The sequence below is a fragment of the Agelaius phoeniceus genome, chromosome 21 (assembly GCF_051311805.1).
Source record: "Agelaius phoeniceus isolate bAgePho1 chromosome 21, bAgePho1.hap1, whole genome shotgun sequence".
NCBI classification, from domain to species: Eukaryota; Metazoa; Chordata; class Aves; order Passeriformes; family Icteridae; genus Agelaius; species Agelaius phoeniceus.
In genome coordinates this window covers 8,195,155-8,218,854 of record NC_135285.1, presented here as the reverse complement: position 1 = coordinate 8,218,854, position 23,700 = coordinate 8,195,155, and the positions used below count along the sequence as shown (strand labels likewise).

Here is a 23,700-nt window from a genome sequence, read left to right as displayed (position 1 = left end):
TGTAGTTTTTAATTATTTTTTCACAATTCCATGTGTACTCTGGTTTCCAGTTCATGGGTTTTATATTGATAACTGAGAGACCTCTTCCCTTTGAGAGCCCATGATGGGAAATTCCTGAGGGGTGACTGGGGGGGATCTTTGTCCCTTTGAGCCATGCAGGGCAATGATGAGTGAAGGTTTGAGGATGATTCCTGTGGGATCTTTGTCCCTTTGAGCCATCCAGGGTGATGATGGGTGAAGGTTTGAGGATGAGCAGGACCAGAGCAGGGCTTGGCAGCCTCTCCTGCCCTGCTGCTGCTGAGCCCTTGTTGTGCTTCTCTTGGGCCTGGTGGAAGCTCCTGGTGAGTTTGTGCAGGAATTTTTCATCCTCCCTGAGCTCTGGCTGATTTTTCCTCCCTTTTCTTGCTTTCCCCCAGTTCCTCCCCGTGCCCTGCTATGGGTGGTTGCTGAAATCCATGGTTGCTTTCCCTCAGGTGCTTTCCTAGGGAAAAGTGGTGCTTGTGAGAGGATGTGAGAAGGAGAAGCTGTGGAGAGGTCAGCCCTCATCAGTGTTTCAGGCTCATTAATCAGCCTCCCTAAGTGGAATTTGCCCAGCCCTGGAGCGCTCAGCAATGGGAATGGCTTTGAAAGGCAGAGGGGGGGTGGGAAATAATAGTGCTAAACTGTTTGAGAAATAATTTCATTCTCCACTTCTCAATAGATAAATCTGCTGTCCAACAACCTGAAATTTAATCTGTCTATCTGAAGTAATTGATGAGCTCTGACTTGAATCCAAATGCGTTGGGGAATTCTCTGCAGAGGTTTTGTGCTGCCTCTGCACCAGAGACAATGGGGCAAAGCTGGGGAGGAACAGAGCCAGCAGGAACAAAGCCATGGGAGATTTGGGGGGGGAATCCAAGCTCCACTGGTGCTTTTAACTCGTTCCTGGTCCCAAAACTGCCCTGGGGAGGCCTTGGTGTGGAGGGGAGCTGGATGGGGCAGAGCCATTTGGGGAGGTCAGATACAGGTCGTGATTTTCAGTTTTAGAGAATGGTTTGGGCTTGAAGAGACCTTCCAGACCAGCCAGTCCCAACCCCTGCCCTGTGATGGCTGCAGCCCTGCAGTTCCCACTGGAGACCCTTGGGCTTTCTGTCCATTCCTGATGCTGGAGGAAGCCAAGGGAGATTTGATGAGTAGCACAGGACAGCTCACTGTGGCTCAGAGGTGCATCCTTTGGCTCTCTGCAGAGCTTTGGGCCATGGCACACCTGTTTTCCCCTGGTCAATGATGTGTTTTCTCAAGGAACCAGCCTGCCCATTTGCAGAGCTTGTGGTCAGCACATGCTCCCAGCTCCCTGTTGAGGACTCGCTTCTCTTCCAGCAGTGAGATAAGAGGAAATCTGACATCAGGGCCAGGAAGTGCTAAAGAAAGTCCCTTGCATCATTCATCAGAGGGGTTATCTCCCCCAGCAGAGCTCCAGCATTCTCTGCATGCTGCAGGACACATTTCAAGCCCACAGCTTTGGCCACACTGGGCACATTGCCCAGACACCCCTTGTGCCATTGTGTGCTCCCCACACAGCCCCAAACCCTCTCCTAAAGGCCCTTCCCAAAGTGCTGTGAGCTGCTGGATGTTCCTGCCCTCCCAGGCAAAACCATCCTCCTCATTTCTTTCCTTTCCTTTGGTTTTTTATGGCATTTTTTAGGAGTCTCTCAGAGATTCCCAAGCTCTGCGTGTCCATCCCTAGTGTGAGGAGCAGGGGCTGCTTTGGTGCTCCTCCAGACCCCACCTGGGAGTTCTCTTTGGTTGTTGAGAGACTGCTGCTGCTTTCTCCAGCTTTTTGGCTGTCTCTGCCATTCACCAGGCTGAGAAAGTGACAGAGTCCCCATCCCTGGTGGGATTTAATGGGGTAGGGATGTGGGATTTAATGGGGTATGGATGTGGCATTTAGGGACGTGGCATTTAGGACAAGCCATCCCCTTAGTGGAGGGCTTGGCAGTGCTGAGTTGATGGTTGGACTTGATCTTAGAGGTCTTTTCTAACAAAAATGATTGTTTTCCCATTAACAAAGCAATTTTGGTGTGTGCATGTGTGGCCTTCGAGCCTTTAGGGCTGGGATGTGTTTCCAGCCCACCCTGAGTAGTTTCCTCTTCTGTGGTGAATTTGCATTGGCAATGGCTCCTGTCCTTGTCAGTGCAGGTGCCACGGGTGCCCAGTCATTTGGGGACTGCAGGGAGGGGCCTGAAGTGTGGGCTGTGAGGAAGAGTCACCCACACCCTCCCCACGAGTCCTCTCCCACCCCCAGGGCTGGAGTTTCCAATTGCAGAAAGGTCTGACCTGCCCTGGGCTGGCTGGGCATGTCCCTGCTGAGATCCCAGTGCAAAGTGGAGTTACCCAGGTGCCAAATTATCCCTTTTTTTTGACCTCCTTTGAAGACGCCTCCAGCGCATTTCTGAATTTGAGTGGCACAAAAACTTGGCAGCACAACCCTTTGTATGCCCTGTGATTGTCTGAGGAGTCTCTAAACTCACTGAATCCAGTAAAAGAGAGAAAATCGTGAAAGCCTTCCTTTAAACAGAGCATCCCAGAAGCTGCTGAGGAGCTCCCAGTGTGTCCCAGGCCTTGGGGGGGACCCACTGTGTGCAGGAGGGTGGCCAAGGGCTCCCAGTGGGAGTTCAGAGCAGTTTATTCACTTTATGACTCTGCAGAGTGGTTAAAAATAAGCAGAGCTCTTCTGAAACTGGCTGCGTGCAGGTGATGGGGCCCTTTGCTGCCTCTCTCTGGTGCTGGTTCTTACAACAGAGCTGGCCACACTTTCCTCATCCATTATCAGGCTTCAGGGTGTTTTGTTTCACCAGGTGACTTTCTTGCTCTGTTTTTCACAATCCCATCCCTGTTCCAGTCCCTCTTCCATATCTGATGGGCTTTGCAGTGCCCAGCATGTTCTCCCCAGCCATGGATTTGTTCTGGGGCTGTCCCAGGGCCTGGAAATGTTGGTGGCCATGGAATTCTGTGTGCTCTCAGCTCTGTGCCCAGGAGCCATGGCTGGTGGCTCCCAAGGCTGTTTGGGATGCATAGGAGGATGGCAGGATTGGGAATTTGTGATGTTGCTGCTCCCTTGCTCTCAGGACCCTGCTCAGCTCCAGCCTCACTCAAAGCAGATAAATGACAGCACTGATTTTGGGGCTGACAGCTGCTGAATGAGCCCCATGGAAAACATTGATTTCTTTTCTCTCCTGTGAAATATTTGCTTGTCCAAAGGTGTGATTGACTGGTGAATAAAGTGGCCTCAGCACAGCCCGTGTTAAATGGGAGCTAATTTTAACCTGTGGCTGTTGAGTAACAGTCTTGAGCCAAGAATTCATCATCTTCCATCAGCAGCGACCTCGAAACGCCAAGAAAATCAAAAGCACACAAGAGGCCACTTTGCAGATTGGCCCCAGAAGAAGGGCCAGGAGTGAATTGTGCCACCCACACCCACGCTGGGTGTCCCCACCTGCACTTCTGGTGCTCCAAGAGTGAGGGTGAAACCCACCTGCAGTTGTCATCCCCACTGGTGGCTGTTCCTGTGGTGGCCTTGCTCTGCTGCCATCTCCTTAATTAACTGGCTAATTGTGTTTGTTGTGGTTTACACCAGGCCTTTTCCAGCAGCTCTTTGGGTAGATGATGGAGGCTTTTTCCTCCATGTTTGCCCAGGGCCTGGCTGGTGGTGTGGTGGCTCTGTGCTGATGTCACCTGGAGCTGCCACTCTGGCAGGTGCCTCCTCCTCTTTTTCTTTTTTATTTACCAGCTGTGGTGAGGGGGTTTCCATGTCTGAATTGGGTGAGGAACATCACTTTTGGCCTTTGGTTCCTTCACTGGCACAGCTTTCCAGAGCAGCTGTGGCTGCCCCATCCCTGGCAGTGCCCAAGGCCAGGCTTGGAGCCACCTGGGATGGTGGAAAGCGTCCCTGTCCATGGCAGGGGGGTGGAAATGGATAATCCTGAACATCCCAGACCATTCTGTGATTGTGATTTGGTGCTGCCCAGCCTGGGATGAGCAGGGGAGGGAATGCTGCAGAAGGGCAGGGCGGTTCTGCAGAGGAGCTTTGCATCTTGCTGTGTGTAATTGTGGCTGCACCCTGTGCCATTAACTTTCAAAATTGGAGGCTTAAAAGGATTTAAAATAAGCACACGCTGGAACTTTGGTATCAATGGGACTGCAGTGCAGCAGCACACGCAGCCTGGGGTGCAAATTCTTGCAGAGATAAAGTTGTGAAATAACCAGTGTCAGCAAGAGAGCCTGTAAAGCAATTCCAAAAAAAAAAAAGGAAAAAAAAGAAAAAAACAACCAAAAACCTCCCAGTCTAGACACTTATATTTACTGCCGTGTTTATGTGAGATAGAGGAATGCCCCAGAAAACCAGATTTGTTTTCAATTTCTGCCCCTGGTACGTGCTTGTCTGCTGAGGGGGCTCTGATGTGATGGGGCTGTCCTGTGCCCCCCGTGCTGGGGGAGCTCTGCTGGCCCCGTGGCGAGGGCCAGGGGGGTAAAATGTTATTTCTTGCTTTGTGTAGGTGAAGCAGCCTGCTGTTAATGAGGTGGTTTTGCTAATCCAGGCTGGAAACCCTCGTGTCTAATCCCCAAAGCAGCGCTAACGAGCTGCACCGCAGCCACATGGCCCCGAAGACTGTGCTTTGATTCTTTTAATTAAAAGAAAATTAAGCTATTTTCTTTTGCTTTTAACCCTGGGTGAAGTTTGCGAGCGGTGTGTGTTTGATGGCAGCTCGGGGATTGCGCCATGTGACAAAAGCAGGGAGGAATCCACCCAAAGGCAGCTTGGCTCCTCTGCCTGTTGATCACATGGGGGTGATTCACCCCCTTGATGGATTGATTTCCTCAGGATTCTAACGTGTTTGTTAGGTATCTGTGAGGAATCTGCTGGAAAAGTGAAGAGTTGCCTAAAGACACAGCGATAAATTGGAGGTATTTTGCAGTGAGGATGTAAAAAGAAGGGAAGTTAATTGGCTGGCTCAGCAGATGAAAGATGTAGGTGATGCAGCTGGAAAAATGAAGCAGATTTTTATTTTTCTTTTCTTTAGCCCCCGTGTTGCCAGGAGCAAGGCCATTTGGAGTCCTCAGGCTTCAGAATCCCTGATAATTTTTGATTTAACAACCTTTTATTGCTGTAAAGATGGGATTTTTTTTAAAGAGAAACCTGATGTTGCTCTGTCAGTCAACCTTGCTGGATAAACAAAAGCTTGGGTTGGAAGGGAAATTGCAGATCACCCGACTGAGCCCTGGGCAGGGACACCTTCCTCTATCCCAGGTTGTTCCCAGCCCTGTCCAACCTTCCGGGGATGGAGCAGCCACAGCTTCTCCTCACCCTCACAGTGAAGAATTCCCTCCCAATATCCCATCCAACCCTGCCCTCTGCCAGTTTAGAGCCATTTCCCGCTGTCCTGTTGCTGTAACACGTGGCCCTTCTGTAGGGAGCCAAATGGGATCGTGCTGGAAATGGTTAAATGTTCAACCCTGGGCTTCTGTGCAACATCAGCTGTAATTTACATTTGCCTTCGACCTTGAAAGGGAAATGTCCTGGCTTGAGTTCTTGAGTTCTGCAGCGTTACCTTGGGAGAAAGTTGTTTTTCAAAGGGGCCTTGTGTTCCTGGAGTGCAGCTGAGAACACAGGAGCCCTCACAGGGCACCAGAGTCTGACATCCTCAGAAACAACTGGGGATAATCCAAATAAACTCCTGCCTGGCCTTGCAGGGCGAGCTTCTCACTCCCTGCTTGTAGGAGTGACAAAGGTGGGATGGTCAGGATGGACAGAGATGAGAGATCTCTGAAAGCAGGGCTTGGAAATTGGGGTTTATTGCAAAGGGCCTGGGTGCAGGGCCCTGCCTGAGCTGCCAGCCACAGCTCAGAGCAGTAAAGAGAGAGAAGGCAAGAGCCTGGTAAAAAGGATGAGAGACAGTGAGTGAGCAAAGAATTAAAGGTACCTGCAGCCCTTTACACATTTCAATGTCACCAGTGGGGCTAGAAGAGCATCTTTGACTCCTGTCAATAGTAGTCCTAAAAAGCTAAAGAAAAGGGTTCAAAAACCAGAAGAGGGAAAGAGAGAGTGAAGTTCCTGTTACAATACAATAAATCTTCCTCTGTGCTGAATATTCTAATTCTCACTAACCAATCTAGTACAATGTACAAATCCTATAGCATTTACATGCAGCCTATAAGAATCATTACATTCCCATACTGTGTTACATTTTAAACCCTAAAATCTCCTCCTTGGACCCCTTCTGCCAAGCCTAAAAGCTCCTCTTTGGAAACCCTAAAAACTCCTCTTTGGGCCCCTTCTGCCAAGCTGTAGGGTCTGCTCTGACCCTTGGGCCTGTCTGCAAGCAGAGGGTGTTGTTCCATCAAAAGGGGATTACCTACAGGTGGCCACACCATTGTTTTCCAGTTGTTCAGTAACTGAGGGATCTCAAAGTTTGCTTTCATTTCAATCTCGCTTATAGTTTCCATATTCTCCAAATCTTTTGCCAGGCAATCATATTTACAAGGCTTTCCTGTTTCATCTCCCCCAACACCTGCTCGCTTGTCTTGCATTGAACTCGGGAAATCTCAGTTGTAATTTGTGCCTGTCCCACTCATTTCCCCCTGTTTTTCTCCTTTTTCTCCCCCAGTTTCTGTGTTTGAAGAACATCAGGACCTTCCTGAAGGTGTGCCACGACAAGTTTGGGTTAAGGAACAGCGACCTCTTTGATCCCTTTGACCTCTTTGATGTGCGGGATTTTGGGAAGGTAAGAGTTGACTGCTGAGCTCCTGGAGAGGGATGGCTCTGCCCCTGGGGCTCCCTGGGTTTGTGCTCCAGATCTGGGGTGAAAATACAAAGGTTTTGTGGTTTTCTGAGCAGCCTCTGAGGATTGGGTGCCAGTTCCTCTGTGCTTGTGGTGTATTTAGGGTTCTGCTGTGTCCTCAGTGTATTTAGGGGTTCAAACCCTAAATTTAGGGGTTAAAAACCTAAAACAGGTTGATTCTGCTGTGTCTTCAGTAAAGGGTAACCAAGCCATCAAGTTCTCTGCTTTAGATGAAAAACTCTCTGGGATCAGTCTCTAAAGGGTGTGACCTGTGGTAATGTCTTTCACTCATTCTTCACACTAAAGAATAGAAGAAGGATTTCATTAGAAGGCTTGAAAGGAATGATAATAAAATCTTGTGACTGACCAGAGAGTCTGAGACAGCTGGATTGTGATTGGTTGGCTATTAATTTAAAACAACTACATGTGGAATTTGCAGGTAACTCTGACATGGGAAGAGATGAGAATCTTGACTCCATGTTTCAGAAGGTTGATTTATTATTTTATGATATATATTATATTAAAAGAAAATTATATATTAAAACTACGCTAAAGAATAGAAGATTTCATCAGAAGGCTTGAAAGGAATAGAAAGGAATGATAATAAAATCCTGTGCCTGACCAGAGAGTCTGAGCCAGCTGGACTGTGATTGGCCATTAATTAGAAACAACTACTTGAGACTAATCAAAGATGCACCTGTTGCATTCCACAGCAGCAGATAATTGTTGCTTACATTTCGTTTTTGAGGCTTCTCAGATTCTTAGGAGAAAAATCTTAGCAAAAAGATTTTTCATAAAATACATCCATAACAGTGACCCATGTGTTTTTGAGAAGAACTAAACCTTGCCTAGGGTCCTTCCCCATCTACTGCCACCTGTGCAGAGCAAAATAAACTTTGCTGAAATCACCACTGATTTTTGCCATTGAGTGTCTGTGGGGTTTCATGGCAGGGTGAAATGAGTGCCCTGAGCTCCTCTGAAATGTGTTGCCTGTAAGTGATGGTTGGCACCGAACACCAAAGAAGGAAAAACTCTGCCTGGTTTTGACGAGTGGCTCTTGCTCTGATCCCCTGCCTTTGACACCAGCTGCATCAGGGCTGATGGATACAGGGCTCAGGGAAGCCATTACCCAGGACAATTGCTATATTCTTCAGCAGAAAAGGTGATAAAAGATTTATTAAAGCTCTGTATTGTTTTACCTGTTTCGAGCTGCCCGACATAAGCTGCTGGAAGGCATCTTCCCTTCTGATTATCCAAGGAGTAGATTTTCACTGCTGATGGGGATATATTATTTGATATTTATTGCCTAATTTATTTCTGGACCATTATGTGGAATGTGCAATTGCAGTGCCTTGTTTTAAGAGGTTTTTTTTTGATTTATGGAACACAAGAAGGCAGTTGTTGTTCTGGGAATATGAATGCACAGAAGGAACCTTTTGGGCTGGGGAAGGAACTGCTGCTAATTAAAATGCTGCTTTATCGTCACATTGTCTCTTGCTTTGTGCAGTTTCAAATTGCCTCTGATGCCTGGTGTTAAACACTGCTGGAACACATCAGCTGATGAGCACAGTTTGCTTTTCCTTGTTCTGCTCTTCCCTCCCCCTGGTCGTTTTTTTGGGGGTGCATTTAGCTTTGTGACTTCTGAAGGTGATTTGCCACTCCCTCTTTGCTCAAGGCAATCTGGTTTTTTAGGGGGCTTGGGAAAGAAATGTGTCATAAAACTTCCAAGAGATCCAAATGTGTGCTTTATTGCCTGCATCGTGCTTGTTTTCACGTTGTTGTCATCCTCAACCAACCACAGAAAATGTGGGAAGCACAGACTCTCTATACAAAAACCCCCATTTTTTTCTTTTTTATCAGCTTGGTGGAGGTATCAGCTGTCCAGCTCTGCACCACCCTAAATCCCTCTGGAAGCCTGTCAAAACATTCCCATTGTCTCCAGCACCTTTCATTCCCACATTATCCTCAGATCTGTGTTCAACAGTGGCAAAGCAAATAAACAGGGAAAAATCTGCTGGTGACCAGAGCTCCCTTTCCGTTTTGAGTCACAGCAAAAGGAGCCTCTAATCCACCTCCCCACTGGCCAAACACAGACTTCACACACAAAAAATCCTTCCTGGAGCTATTCACTCCCGAGATCAATGGTGTTTTTTTGGTTACAAGACGCTTACACCGTGTAGGAGGCGTTTCTGGTGGGACACAGTAACACAGAGTTTAATTGCAGATGGGTTTTGGTGGAGTGGGGTTGGGTGTTTCCTTTCTGGATGCCACTGGGAGAGAGTTATTCCTCTCCTCCAAACCAAAAAGGCCACTGGGACAGCAATTAGCAGCAGTTTTTGGGATTGCTGGAGTGTAATTACTGAGGAGAAAGGCGGGGACTTGGTGCCAACCTCTGCGTAAAGGGCTTTGAATCTTTGGGGCTTTTTAGTGTTAGAAAACCACTGGTGCTTTCAAAGAGGCTGAAAAATCAGATCCCTCAGTCCTGCCTTGCCCAGCTGTTATTCTGAGAGAGGTTTCCATATTTCCATCATTCCTTTTGGCTTCTGCAAGGAGGAGCTGCCATGGGAGCAGTGGAGCCCCTTCCAGCTCTGCCTGGGGGCTTCCCAAGTCTGAGTTCACTCCTGGTTTTGCTTCTTCCTTGGCTTTTAAGCTTGGGAGGTGCTTTTTGCTGTCAGCAGGGTGAAGTGGGACCATGAACCATGTGGGCTTCTCCAGCCAAAATCCCAGTGGGGCTGGAAACTCCAGGTTGGCTCTGTGGGACTTTGGGGAATGGGGACCTCAGGCTCTGCCAGGTGGGTGCATCCCATTCCCTGGGATCTGCAGGGTCCCCCAGCTCCCCAGGGGAGCCCAAAGGCCACTTCCAATTGCTCATGGCCAGTTGGAATTGCTGACAGGCAGCTCTTTTCCCCCCCATGTCCAGTTTTAAAGCAATCCTGCTGTGGTGTGGGTGATAAAGCAATCATCCTGTGTTTCATGGCGTGGGTTTGCAGAAGTGACCTGAGATGCTGGTGCCTGTATTTCTACCCATGCCCCTTCAATATTAATTATTTCTGAATATTTGATCCCTTTAAAGTGGTTCAGAGCTCTCCATAAATCACCAGTGGCATCTGCAGAAGTGTTTTTTCCATGGCTGCAGGATGCAGGAGTAAAAGCCCAGTTAATATTGCCTCATTCCTAACTAGGGCCTGATTCTTCAGGCTTGCTGTTAGCACAGCCTGGCTCTTGAAAAAGAAATAAAATAAAAAGCTGGTGCTCATGTAGTGTGTGTTGTTCCACATTTAGTAGCAGTGATGGTATAAAATCAAACTCTTATTGGACTTGCTAATTTATTGGCAGCAACAGTAATGACATAAAATGTACATAAATATGGATTAAACTCTTTATTACTCTATTAGTCAGCGTGATGGTAGCCAGGTTCATTAAAAGGAGTTACTCATTTTAAATAACTTGCAGTAATGTACAATTTTTTTAAAAAGAAATATAGTTCAAATATTCATAAACCTGTGGAGCGTGCCATTTATTAGCCTCCCGCTCCTCTCTGCCCTCCTGACGTGGATTTAATCGCCCTGAATTCCTTTTGAAGTTCTTGCTGTCTTTGAAAAAGGCTTTTTTTGGCAAGAGGAGGGTCCTCCCTGCCCTGCCCCACAGATAGGAAACACTGCTGTTCTGAAAATGAAAAAGGGAAGCAATTCATGACCAGCTAAAGGAGGAGGAGATGAATTCAAGTCGTGTTTTCCACTCTGCTTCTGCTCCAGAGGCTGGGGAGGGAGATCTGCACCCACCTGGCAGCTGGAGCAGGGTTTGGATCAATTCTTCCTCTCAGCAGAACCCAGGGAGATTTTGGCTGGTGTGTGGCTGGGGCAGAGCTCAAAGGAGATTTATTTTGGGTGGCTGAAGTGCCAGGGAGAGGATGTGGCTGCTGGGGAGGTGCCCCGAGCCCGGCACGCTCCAGTGGCTGCCTTGGGGTGGGAGTGAAATCAGAGCTAAAGCAAGAGGTGTCCTTTATAAATGTGGGGTAATTGCTCCAAAATTGCTCCAGATATCCAGGGTGGTTTTTAGTGTTCCCTTCCTCCTGCTGCTGGGGGTGTGGGTGAAGCCCTGGGGGGATCCAGGCTGTCCTCACTTTGTCCCCAGCCCATCCCAGTGAGGGATTCCCCCTTTGGCATCCACTGGATGGGTTGGGACAGCTCTGGAGGGGCTCAGCTGCCACAAGCCCTTTCTGTCACACCCCAAAGGCTGCCAGAAGGTCAGAAAACTCCGATTTCTGTTTGCTTTCAGACAGGAGGGTGGGGAGTGCTGTCAGAATTATTTAAGGGATTCATAACCGAGAGTTGGTGCTTGGTGTTTCTGTTTCTCTGCTGAGAATTCCCCTCCCTGCAGCATCCCCAGCCCCATCTAGCAGCCTCTAGCCCTGCAGCAGCACTTTTAAGGGTGGGTGCCTTTTTAACACAGTTTGGGCAGAGAAAAGGGCGGGATTTATATGGATTAATATAGAGAAAGGCAGAAACTGCAGAAATTCCAGATATACAGCTGCTGTCAGCCCACTGCCAGCTGTGACCTGCTGCTCCTCTTCTCTCATTTTGACTTTCAGGGGATTTTTTTCTGACCTCCTGCAGCCAAGAGCACATGAAAAGCAGCGTGTTTTCCCCCTGCACCACAGAGTGCATGAAGCAATAGGGTCTGGGAGCAGAGCTGGGCTTGCCAGCCAAGCTGGGTGTCCCATCCCAGCCCTGCCCTTTATTTTTACCAATCCCCAGAGGTTCCAGGCAGCCTGGATGGAGCTGCCCGTGCTGTGGTGGCCGTGCCAGCTGCTCAGATGGCTCTGTGGCATTGGCTGTGTGCCCAGGGGGGATCCTGTGGCAGCTGCTCAGATTGCTGTGTCACCAGGGTGGGTGGGGAGGGAAGTGAGGAGAATTCCCTAAAAGAAGGGTGTGAATATTTTATTATTTATATTTAAATTTATATTATTTATATATATATATATATATATATAAATAAATAATATTTATTCTAGTATTTAAATTTATATTATTTTTATATATAAATATAAAAATAAATATTTATTCTAGTATTTAAATTTATATTATGTATATTTATATAGAAATAAAAAATAAATATTTATTATAGTATTTAAATTTATATTATTTATATATATAAATATAAAAATAAATATTTATTATAGTATTTAAATTTATATTATTTATATATAAATATAAAAAGTAATGTTTATTAAAATATTTAAATTTATAGATAAATGTAAATATAATAAATAATATTTACTTTTATATTTATATATAAATATTTTGTGTATAGTTATATTATATATTTTAATATTATTTATATTAATGAAATATATTATTATTAATATTTATATATGAGATTTTTGTGTCATTGCATGGAAGAAACACAATTTCCTGGAAGAAACTCACTTAACTCCTTCCTGCCCAGTGGTTGGTGATTTTATCCTCACTGTAGGAGCCCCACGTTCACCCTGTGCCCACACCAGAGCCTTTGGGGCTGCAGTTCCTGCCTGAGGGAGAATTCCCAGAATGTGAAAAATGGCAATCACCAGTTTTGAAAATTTTAAAAGTTTAGTAGTAATAAAATGGTTAAAAAAATAGTAATACAGTTGGAGTAATAATAATTTGGACAGTTTGAATTAGGACAATAGGAGTCAATAGAAACACAGAGTTATGGACAGTCCGGGTACCTTTTCTGGGCAGCACAAGCCTGAAAAAGGCCCCACGTTAACAGAGGATTAACCCTTAAAAACAACAGCCTGTTGTATATTCATACACCTCATCCATGATGCACAAATTCCATTGAAACACAGGATTCTGTCTGGGCAGTGTCAGCTTCTTCCTCTGAATCCTGACAGCACCTTCGAGGTGGAAAGAAGTTCATTTCTCCTGATAATGGGGCAATAAATTCTCTTTCTCTGAAAGATTCAGATACCAGACTTTTTTTTCTTTTTTTTTTTTTTTTTTTGGATGAGCCAACAATTTCTGGCTATTGTGTGGTTTCATTTGAGCCTCCTTTGGTGATGTCATGGGATTTTTGAGGTTTGGTGCAGTGAGCATCAGTGTGGGTGCGAGATGCCAATGGGCAAAGCCAGGCTTTGTGTGCCTGGCTGCTGAATTTCTCTCTCATCACTTGAGCTTAACTGTTCAGCATCATGTGCTCTGGGAAAGGAAGGAAATCCATCCTGGCTGAAATCACTGCAGGGACTCTTGGAATAAAAGGAATTTTTAATTCTGTAACGAGCTCCTCTGTTTCTTCATTAAAACCCTCAGCATCTGATGATGAGGCCGTGCCAAGGCCAAATAATAGAAATAATAATGAACATTTCTAGAAACAAGTTAACACGTGGGTGTAAATGGGGTTTAGGAAAAGTGAAAGTACCAGGCTGAAAGTTCTGGCATTCCATAATCCCCAGTGCTCAGAACACAGCATTTTACCTATGAAAACACACAAAAACCCCCCCAAAACAAACAAACAAACCAACCACCAAAAAAACCCAAACAAACAAAAAACACCAAAAAAAAACCAAAACAAAACAAACCACAAAAAACCCCGAAAAAAGCAGAAAAAAAAAAAAGAAGGGGAAGAAGCTTCTGTAGGAAACTGAATTTTCTTGGGGCAGAGATGAGTTGGTGCAGGTTAATACATGGAAATATCACACCTGAACACCTTGGGGCTGTGGTGGATGTCACCCCACACAGGTTCCGCTCTTCAGCCTCTCTTGGGTTTTTTTGTGCATCTGATTTAAAATGTGCTCATCTCTGCAGAGAAGGGGTGCAGGAGTGGAGCTTTGTGGAGTTTTCTCAAGGAAATAAAAAAAGGGAAAAAAAAGGAGGAAAATTGTTCCCCTTCTAGAGAATTTACACAGAAATTCCAGAGTGCACTGAGAGTAAAAGTGGGAGGGTTTTTTTGCAGGCTTTGGGGGTGATTTTCTGTGGCAAATTCTGCTCAAAGACAAGAAACTGGAGGACAGAAATAAAAGCTTGGAGAGGCAGGGTGTGAGACAGATCCTGCCTGTACCTGAGCCTGATGGAGTGCAGCAGAGAGAAACTCACTCTTCCAAGCCAGTGGGCTGCAAAGATGATTGGGAAGGAAAAAAAAAAAAAGGAATTTATTTCTTTCATGCGGAAATAGTGCTGCAGTCCCTGCACAGAGAGATTTATCAAAGGGACCTCTGTGCTCCAGCAGCAGGGCTGAGCTCACAGCTCGCTGCAGATGTGAGCTGAACTGACTGAGTGCCACTTTGAGCAGCTCTGAGTAACCATTGTGCAGTGTCCTGAACCCCCACGCCAGCCCTGCTCCCAGGCTGGCCTCTCACAGGCACAGAAAATGAGTTTTTATTTGAAAAAATGAAATTTCTGGGCCCTGGGAATGCCCCAGTGAAGCTGTGTGGGCTCTGTGTTGGGAGCTCCAGTGTGGGATGCTGGAGTTCACTGGAGCATCCTCTCCAGGGCCAGGGAGGTGTTGGAGATGCATCCACCAACATCTGGGTTTGTCTGGTTTTGTTTCCTTTTTCAGCTGGGGTGCTCCATCCTGTTATAACAGAGATATTTAATTATTATATAATATATAATATATAAATATATATATATATATATCAGAATATATAATATATATTCTGTTATAATAGAGATATTTCAGCAGTTATAATAGAGATATTTAATTATAACAGATTATAATAGAGATATTTCAGCAGCTCTGAGTAACCATTGTGCAGTGTCCTGAACCCCCCACGCCAGCCCTGCTCCCAGGCTGGCCTCTCACAGGCACAAAAAATGAGTTTTTATTTGAAAAAATGAAATTTCTGGGCCCTGGGAATGCCCCAGTGAAGATGGTTGTGTGGGATCTGTGTTGGGAGCTCCAGTATGGGGTGCTGGAGTTCCCTGCAGAAGATGCTCCAGGGCCAGGGAGGTGTTGGAGATGCATCCACCAACATCTGGGTTTGTCTGGTTTTGTTTCCTTTTTCAGCTGGGGTGCTCCATCCTGTTAAAACAGAGATATTTAATTATTATATAATATATAATTATATAATATATTTTATATATATATATATATAACAGAATATATAATATATATTCTGTTATAATAGAGATATTTCAGCAGGTTATAATAGAGATATTAAATTATAACAGATTATAATAGAGAAAATTCAGCCATTCTGAGTAACCATTGTGCAGTGTCCTGAACCCCCCACGCCAGCCCTGCTCCCAGGCTGGCCTCTCACAAGCCAGACTTGCACAGAAAATGAGTTTTTATTTGAAAAAATAAAATTTCTGGGCCCTAGAAATGCCCCAGGGAAGCTGTGTGGGCTCTGCACTGGGGTGCTGGAATTCCCTGCAGAGGATGCTCCAGGGCCAGGGAGGTGTTGGAGATGGATCCACCAACATCTGGGTCTGTCTGGTTTTGTTTCCTTTTTCAGCTGGGATGTTCCATCCTGTTATAACAGAGAAGATTTTCTGTGTATTCAGATGATGCAACAGTTTGGGGTGTTCTCATTTTTGTAGGTGTAGATGACAGCTGTTCTCTGAGAATCTGATTTTTGGGGACTGAGTGCTCAGTGGGATTAGGCTTCAATGTCTGTTTGTTCATTAAAATAATAGATTTATTCATGAAAGAATAGAGATTTATTCATAAAAGAACAGAGATTTATTACTCACTGGGAGTGCCTGAAGCAGGCCTTGAGTTGAATTTGCTGGCCTGAAAACAGGAAAACCCCACTGACCTTGATGAGGGGATGAGGGAACCGGGTCTGGCTCGCCAGCCTCGTGTTTGATCTGGAAATTAGGAATTTAAAAACACTCCTGCACAGGAGAATGGAGAGCTGGGAAGGGGAGAAGGTTTTGGTTGAAGTCCAACCTGCAGGGATCCTATGAAGGGCTCTTGCCTTGGGGCCTCACTTGACTCTGGGTGTTTGCTCAGCCTTTTCCTCCTCCAGCCAAGTCCCCATGGGAGCTCTGCCCTCCCCCTCACCCTCTTTTTCTTTTTTTTCTTTTTTTTTTTTTTCCCCCCATAATATTGTTCTAATTACTGGAGTGTGAAGAATTGACTCCTAAAATGCCTCTTGGCAAATTCCAGTTGTGCATTGGTGAAATGTCCAGCCCATCCTGGGACCAAACTTCCCCATCCCAGCCCCAAACTGGGGCTTGTTCCTCTGGCTGGGGATCCTAAAACCCAGCTGGAGATGGAAGAGGGAGAAGAAAATGAGGGGTTTGGGGAGGGAGAAGGGTTAACACTTGTTTGCTGCCATCCTGCTGGGCTGTGTTTCCACAGGGCTGTTTCTCCTGGGGAGCTGCCAGATGTCATATTTGGATTTTTTTGGGGGGGCTAAACAGGGACAGGCTGGGACAGCTGTGGGTGCAGAGCTCTGAGGAGGAGCTCAGGGAAGGGATTGGCAGGAAAGTTGTGGGGCTGAGGGTTTTGGGGATGTCCAGCCCTGAACCCTGCAGGGAGCAGGGGTTTTTGTGGTGGTTTTTTGTGTCCTTTCCCTTCTCACCATGGCTGTCCCTTAAGGAAGGGGTTCCTGGCTCTTTATCTCCCTCTCTGGAGCATGGACTTGCAGAGAATTCTGTGTTTTTGGCTACTTTCAAAGTGAATTATTTTAAAACCAGCACTACTGTAAGGCTGTTTCTGAAGGTTTTGGTTTTTTGGGTTTTTTGGTTTTTTTTTTCTTTCCAAGTGAGAAAGGAGCACTTGTGCAATGCTTCAGGCTTTTTCTGCATTTCCAAGGGCATAAAAACCTGAAAAATGACGCTGAAAACTCAGTTAATGAGTAACTGCAAGTTTTGCAGGACTGAAGCTTCAAGAAAAATGCCAGGGAGGAGGTTTTGTTCAGAATGCTGCAGACTGGGCAGCTTTGGACCAGCTCCTGACTCCAGAGCACTTGTGGTGGATCCAGTGAGCAGAATTATGCTGGAAAATTCCAAATTGCTCCTGCAATCTGGGCTCCCCTCAGCCCTGGGAGCTGCAGCAGGGCTGGGATGGGGAGGGGAAGGGGACAAAGAGGGGAAGGGGACAAAGAGGGGAAGGGGACAAAGAGGGGAAGGGGACAAAGGGAAGCACAGTGGAATCCCCTCCTTTAGGGTGAACCCCCACGGGAATCCTCCTGGATTGGGGCTGCACAGGCTTTGGGTGGATCCCAGCTGATTTTTCTGGACCAGCAGCTCTGACAGGAGCCCAGACTCATCCCCATGACTCTGCTGTGCAGGGGACAGGGCAGGGGACAGTTGTGTGACACCATCCATGTCCTCTGTGCCCCTCAGTGGGGGCCTGGCAGTTTCCCCCAGCCTCAGTTTCCCTCTGGGGATGTGCTGGGGGCTCCTCTCCCACCTGCCCAGCTGCTCTGGGGACATCAGGGGGTGCCAGTGTCCCCTGCAGGAGCTCCTGGCACACCTCCTGCCTCCTCCTTTTAGCGGTGGGCTGGGGGAATGCTCGGACTGGGTGATCTTGGGGGTCCTTTCCCAGCTCAGGGCTTGCATGGATGTGTGGTTTTAATGCTCCTCTCCTCTCTCAATGGCTCACAGAAGGGCACTTACCCTTCAGAGGAGCAGCAGAGCCTGAGCCTTGCCCAGCTCATCCCTTCTCACCTTGCTGAGGGGGGGAGTTGAAAAAGAGAGGGAAGGTTGAGAGCCCTGGGCAGGGCTGCTCAGCTTTGGGATTTGTGTTTTCACAGTGCCAGGGACCTTCAAAGTGCAGGAAAAGGGCAGTGCTGGCAAACCTGGCAGCAGCTGAAATGGGATGCAGCCCAGGTGATGCTGGAGAAAGCTTTTTGGAGGCAGAGCTCTGTGCTGGGAGCTGTTCACTCTGTGAAGTCTCAGCATGAGCTGCAGCAGACGCTTCTAACAGGTCTAAAAAGGTGTAAAATGGCCCCAAATCCGTTTGGCTTCAGGCACTTCACTCTCCCCAGATGCTTTTCCAGCTCTGCCCTGCCACAGAAAGGTTTGTAAAGAGGGAAGAATCAATGAAAATGAAGTTCCTGGTGGTGGGAGCTGTCTGGAGAACAAGCAGATCTTCAGATTCTTGTGTCTCTTTTGTGGTTTTCCTCCCTTCTATTTCTAGGTCCATTAAATTCATTTTTTACCCTGTTCTCCTGTGAAACATAAATGAGTAAATGAGGTAACAAGGGCACACTTAAGGAAAAATGAAGCATGACCACAAATAGCAGTGACCCACCTGAAAGGAAGGTCAGGTAAGAGACATTACCCAGTTGTGCTCATTAAGGATGCCAGGCTGGAACTCAGAATCCTGCTTAGGATTTAGGAAATCAGTTGGAGGACCCATGGAGGGAGATAAGAGCTGCAAGAAAAGGAAAGGGAAACATTTCCCTTCCCATTGTTTGCAGAGGGTGAAGTGAAAGAGGGTTTTTGATAGTGATGATTTTCTGTGGTGTGTGATTATATTGGAATTTTGGGGGGAAAAAACCAAAACATTTGAGGGGGAAAGGAAGGCTCTGGCCCTTGGGGTGCTTCTGTCTGGGGGAAGGCAGGGCTGTTTGATTTCCTGCCCCTTGGTGTGTGAAAAGTGCATAAAGCTGCAGTTTGGAGCCTGAAATTTGGATGTGGAAACTGTCACCCATCTCGGGTGGTTTGTGCTTGAGGAATACTGAAGGGAAATGCACGGAGTTGTTCAGAAAACAGAAATAAGCTGGAGACAAGAGACAAACTCCCTGCTCTGTGGGAAAAGGCAGCACAGAGAAATTCCTCTTTATGGCAGCAACCAAGAGAATGGGGATTTATCTTGGAGATTAACTGGGCTGCTCCTCTCAGTTTGGCTTTTCCTGCCACAGAATTCAGTCCTGTGAGCCCCACAGATCTGCACAAGGTGAAGAGATAAAGCTGTTTCAATCCCCTTTTGGATTTGGGAGGGACAGTGGTAATTCCCCAGGTGATGAGGTTTATTTTTCTCCATTAGTACCTGGTTTTGAAGAGTTTATTTTCTTCCCCTTGCTCAAGGCTGGGCTTTCAGAAAAGCCTCTTCTGGAGGAGACTTTAGTGTGTGCACACACCACGTGAAGTCAACAAGGGCTCAACTTCAAAGTGAAGCATGTGGATAAATATTATCCTGACTTGAGGCTACTATTTATTCTTTTTCTTCCAAAACAAAACACATTCACACATGCCTTCTCAAGACTTGGGATGAATTCTTTTTATTTCTTTTTTAACCACTGTCTGTTCACTCTGCTTTGCTCAGATGATCCCACCTCATCTGCCTCTCTCGGGTGAGTGGGGTTTACAAAAATTTCAGCAATTTTTGAATATTGAGGGGAAGATAGTGTAGCCAGGGCCAAAATCTTCCACTTTTAGGCTCAAAATCCTCTGCTGCTGTTTGTGTGGTTTCCATGGGTCACCAAGGTGGGATGGGAGAGCCCAGGGGAGATGGAAGCCTGAAATTTGGAGGACTGGGAGATATTTGGTTCAGGGTTCAGCTGAACATGAGTAGGATTTACTCTCTAGAAGTGCCTGCAACAGGCAAATCCCTGCCTTCCAGGTGTCAAAAGAAGCCACTTTTCACTGAAAATCATCCTGGTTAATTCTACCTCAAAAGCCTCAGGAGGAATTCTTGATATTCCAGACAATCCCTGGCTGTGGGATCACCGTCCCAGCTGTGTCTGCTCCGACCCCCCGTGCAGGGCAGAGCCTTCATGCATAGGAAATAATCAAATAAAACAATTCCACCCCATGTTTTATGTATGAGGAGGCACGGGGCTGTCAATAATCTTCCATGTTTTTTAATGCCAGCTCTCTGGGTGCTGCTGCTCGTGGCTGATGACACCAATTAATTTGATTGTTTGGAAATAATCTCGGGCGCCGTGCGATTTGCACGGCCCCAGCCCTTCTGCTTTCTAATGATTTCTCTATTAATTTCACTGCTGCCAAGAAAGCTGGGGATGCCTTTCAAGTGGAAAGGGAAAACATGACCTAATACCATGGATAAAATATTAGTGAGTGAGGGTGAATTAAATCCCTGTTAGCAGTGGTGGGACCCCAGCCCCTAAAGACACAGGAGCTGCTGGAGCGTGGCAGAGAGAAAAGAGCTGCACATGCTGCTCACGTGTGGATGCACCAGTGTGGAGCAATAAGTTCTTGAACAGCTTTGAAATTAATGGAGAACCAGTGGTGGTTTTTTTTTTTTTTTTTGTCCCCTCCTGCTCCAGCTGGCTTTTGCCTGGTTAAGAAAGAGCTGACATGGAGAAATTCAGTGTCTGGACCTCCCTGTGGGATGGGAACTCAGGGGATGGGCTTGTCCCTCTGGAGCTGGGGTTGTGCTTTGCCTCAATTCCTGTTTTTTGGTTTGTTTTGAGTGTGGTGAACTCCTTGGCGGTGCTGCCTTTGTCACCTCGTGTCCACCTGGAGGGATGAAGCTCCATGGAGGCTCTCCCAAGCCTGCAGGGCAGTGCCATCAATTTTCCTGATTTTCAGCATCACAAGCCTCAAGCTGTTGTGCTCAAGCCTTGCCTTTTTTATCCACCCATCTGGCAGAAATCCCCCCAAAAAGGGCTTATACACAAGATACACTCATCCTATCCCATCCAAATCTCCTCATCCCATCCCATCCCAAATCTCCCTGTCCCATCCAAATCTCCTCATCCCATCCCATCCAAACCTTCTCATCCCAGCCCATCCCAACCTCCTCATCCCATCTCATCCAAATCTCCTCATCCCATCCCATCCCCAAAACCCCATCAGAGAGACAGGACCAGGATTCAATCAGTGCCATTTCCACCCCTGTGCTGCTTTCTTTGCCTTTCTCTCCCTGATGGACTCCAATCTTGTGATATTGTAAGAAGTGAGGAGTGATGGAGCTCTTGGCCTTTTTAAATATGTATGAACTTCTCAGGGAGATGCAGAGTGATGGAGACAGATGTGAGCTGTGCCATTACCCAGGCCTGGGTGTCTCTGTTCCCCCTGTCCCAAGTCATTATTCACAGGCAAACCATAATTTTTCTGTTCCTTTGCTTATGGATGGATTATTATTAATAGTAGTAGTAGTAGTAGTATTATCATTATCATTATTTTATATTTATTATTATTATTACTTTATTTTATTTTATTTTATTTATTTTATTTTATTTTATTTATTATTTTATTTTATTTTATTTTTCAGGAGCTTACAGAGAGCTGCTGGTCTCTGTTCCCCCTGTCCCAAGTCATTATTCACAGGCAAACCATAATGTTTCTGTTCCTTTGCTTATGGATTATTATTTTTATTATTATTATTATTAGTAGTAGTAGTAGTATCATTATCATTATTATTATTATCATCATTATTATTTTTAATTATTATTACTTTATTTATTTATTTATTTATTTATTTATTTATTTATTTATTTTTAATTTATTTATTTTATTTTATTTTTCAGGAGCTCACAGAGAGCTGCTGGTGCAGTTCCTACCTCTGTGTGTTTTCTGCTCCTTGGCAGGGCCAGGCTGGGTGGTGACTCAGGAAAATGAGCTTAAATCTTGTGATTTTGGTGACAAACCTGCAGATTTTTATTTGTCCTACTTGGTTTCTGAGAGTTGGGTTTGGTTGTCCCATGTTCTCACTCAGATTTTTCCCCTCAGGTGAATGTGGTGGGATTTCTCTGGGGTGAATGACTTTGTGTGTTGTTGCATATTCTTAGTCATTTTCCCTGGGGTAAATGACTTAGTGTGTTATTTATATTATAAATATAACTTAGTTTATTATTTATATTGTAACTTATAACTTAGCATGTTATTTATATTATAAATACTGATATAACCCATGGATAGCCGGGATCTGTTCCTCATGCTCTCACAGCACAGCAAAGCATCTTCCTCACTGTCACAGCAATGCAAGGGAATTTCTCATCTTATTTAATTCTCCAGACAAACTCTTCATTAAAAAAAAAAACAACAAAAAAAACCTCCTAATTTTGGCTTAAATGCAGCTGATAGTTTTGTTAAAAATCAAATTACTTGAGATTAATTTTTTTTTTAATTTTTACACGGCGTGCTTTGTCCTCATTTAAAATTATATTTAACCTGGTGAGATTTTTATTCTGAGAGCTGGGAACTGTCCACCTTGCTGGTGTCCCACCCTCCTTGCTGGCATCCCCCAAAATGAATAATTCGGCCCCTGGGCTGCCTGAGAAGGTCACACAAATGAGGGGACACCCACATTTTATCAGCCCTGAAGGTCACATGGAGGGGGTGACACCCATTTTCTGCAGTCCCAGCTGGAAAGGCCATTCCTGAGGGGAAGGGTTCAACCTTGGGATGAGTTTTCTGCGTGGAATTTCTTCTCCGTGCATGGAATTTCTTCTCCACGGAAGCGTTGGCAGGGTCAGGGTTTCTGCAGTTTGGGATGTGCAGCATGGATTTGTCACCAGAGCATTCATGGCTTGAATTGATTTTTGTTGTTTGTTGCTGGACAAGGGGAGCTGGTGAGAGCAGGAAACAGAGGAGAACAGGCAGGGATGGGCAGGATTTGCTCTCAGGGCAGGCTCGAGGCTGATGGGGTGAGATGTCCCTGTTTGCACAGGGATTGTGTCTCCTGCAGGAGCAGCCTTGGCTCTCAAATAATCGATTTTCTTGGGTTCTTCAGGCTCTGGACCATGGAAAATGTGGTGATCATTGGCTTTCAGCCTCCTCCCCAGGGCAGGGGATCAATACAGCTCAATATGGGCTCCAGCCTGTGGGTTGTGCTTTTTCCAGAAGGACCTGGGGAGAAAAGATGCCGTTTAAAGAAAATTACTGCATTGCCTATCAGCTGAAAACAAAAGTCTTTTGTCCTGTCAATCAGGGGGAGGCTTTATCTTGTCAATCACTGGGAAAATGCTTCCCTTGCACTTCTGCCAGGCTTTGCACAGAGTGGGTTTCTCCTTCAGTCACACAAGCCAGTGTTGGGCACAGTAGCTTTTAATAAAAAATATATTAAAATTGCATTAAAAATTTAAAAATTACATTTAAAATAGATCAAAATTGCATTTTAAACATATAAAAATAAATTTAAAATATATAAAAATTACATTTAAAATATGTTAAAAATTACATTTAAAACATATTAAAAATTACATTTAAAATATATAAAAATTACATTTAAAAGATATAAAAATTACATTAAAAATATATAAAAATTACATTTAAAATATATCAAAATTACATTTAAAATATATAAAAATTACATTAAAACATATAAAAATTACATTTAAAATATATTTAAAAATTACATTTAAAATATATTCAAAAATCACATGCTGCTGCCTCTCCTCCTGCCTCAGGAATGTTCCTTCTTTTAAAAAACCTGGCTCATTCCCAGAAATTCTCCAAATTCTTTACACATCAGTGTTTTATAAACCCCAGGGCACCCAGCCCTGGAGGGAGCTGAGGTGTGAGGAATCCCTGGGTGCTGTGGAGAGTCCCAGAGTTTTATAAACCCCAGAGTTTGGAGAGTCCTGTTTTATAAACCCCAGAGTTTTGGAGAATCCTGTTTTATAAAAACTCCAGAGTTTTGGAGAATCCTGTTTTATAAAAACCCCAGAGTTTGGAGAGTCCTGTTTTATAAACCCTAGAGTTTTGGGGAGTCCTGTTTTATAAAAACCCCAGAGTTTTGGGGAGTCCTGTTTTATAAAAACCCCAGAGTTTGGAGAGTCCTGTTCTATAAACCCCAGAGTTTGGAGAGTCCTGTTTTATAAAAACCCCAGAGTTTTGGGGAGTCCTTTTTATAAACCCCAGAGCACCCAGGCCTGGAGAGAGCTGCAGTGTGAGGAATCTCTGGGTACTTTGGAGAGTCCTGTTTTAAAAACCCCAGAACTTTGGACAGTCCTGTTTTATAAACCCCAGAGTTTTGGGGAGTCCTGTTTTATAAACCCCAGAACTTTCCATAGTCCTGTTTTATAAACCCC

The 23,700-nt window shown here is 45.5% G+C and overlaps 1 protein-coding gene across 7 annotated transcripts in view; it reads left to right on the top strand.

The window, feature by feature from the left end:
- VAV2 (vav guanine nucleotide exchange factor 2) overlaps window positions 1–23,700 on the top strand; it is a 120,524-nt gene that overhangs the window by 24,697 nt on the left and 72,127 nt on the right. For all 7 annotated transcript variants that reach the window (XM_054646551.2, XM_054646552.2, XM_077189313.1 and 4 more), the window contains exon 2: window positions 6,645–6,761. In XM_054646551.2, the coding sequence (XP_054502526.1) occupies window positions 6,645–6,761 (117 nt within the window). The remainder of the gene's footprint in view (window positions 1–6,644; window positions 6,762–23,700) is intronic.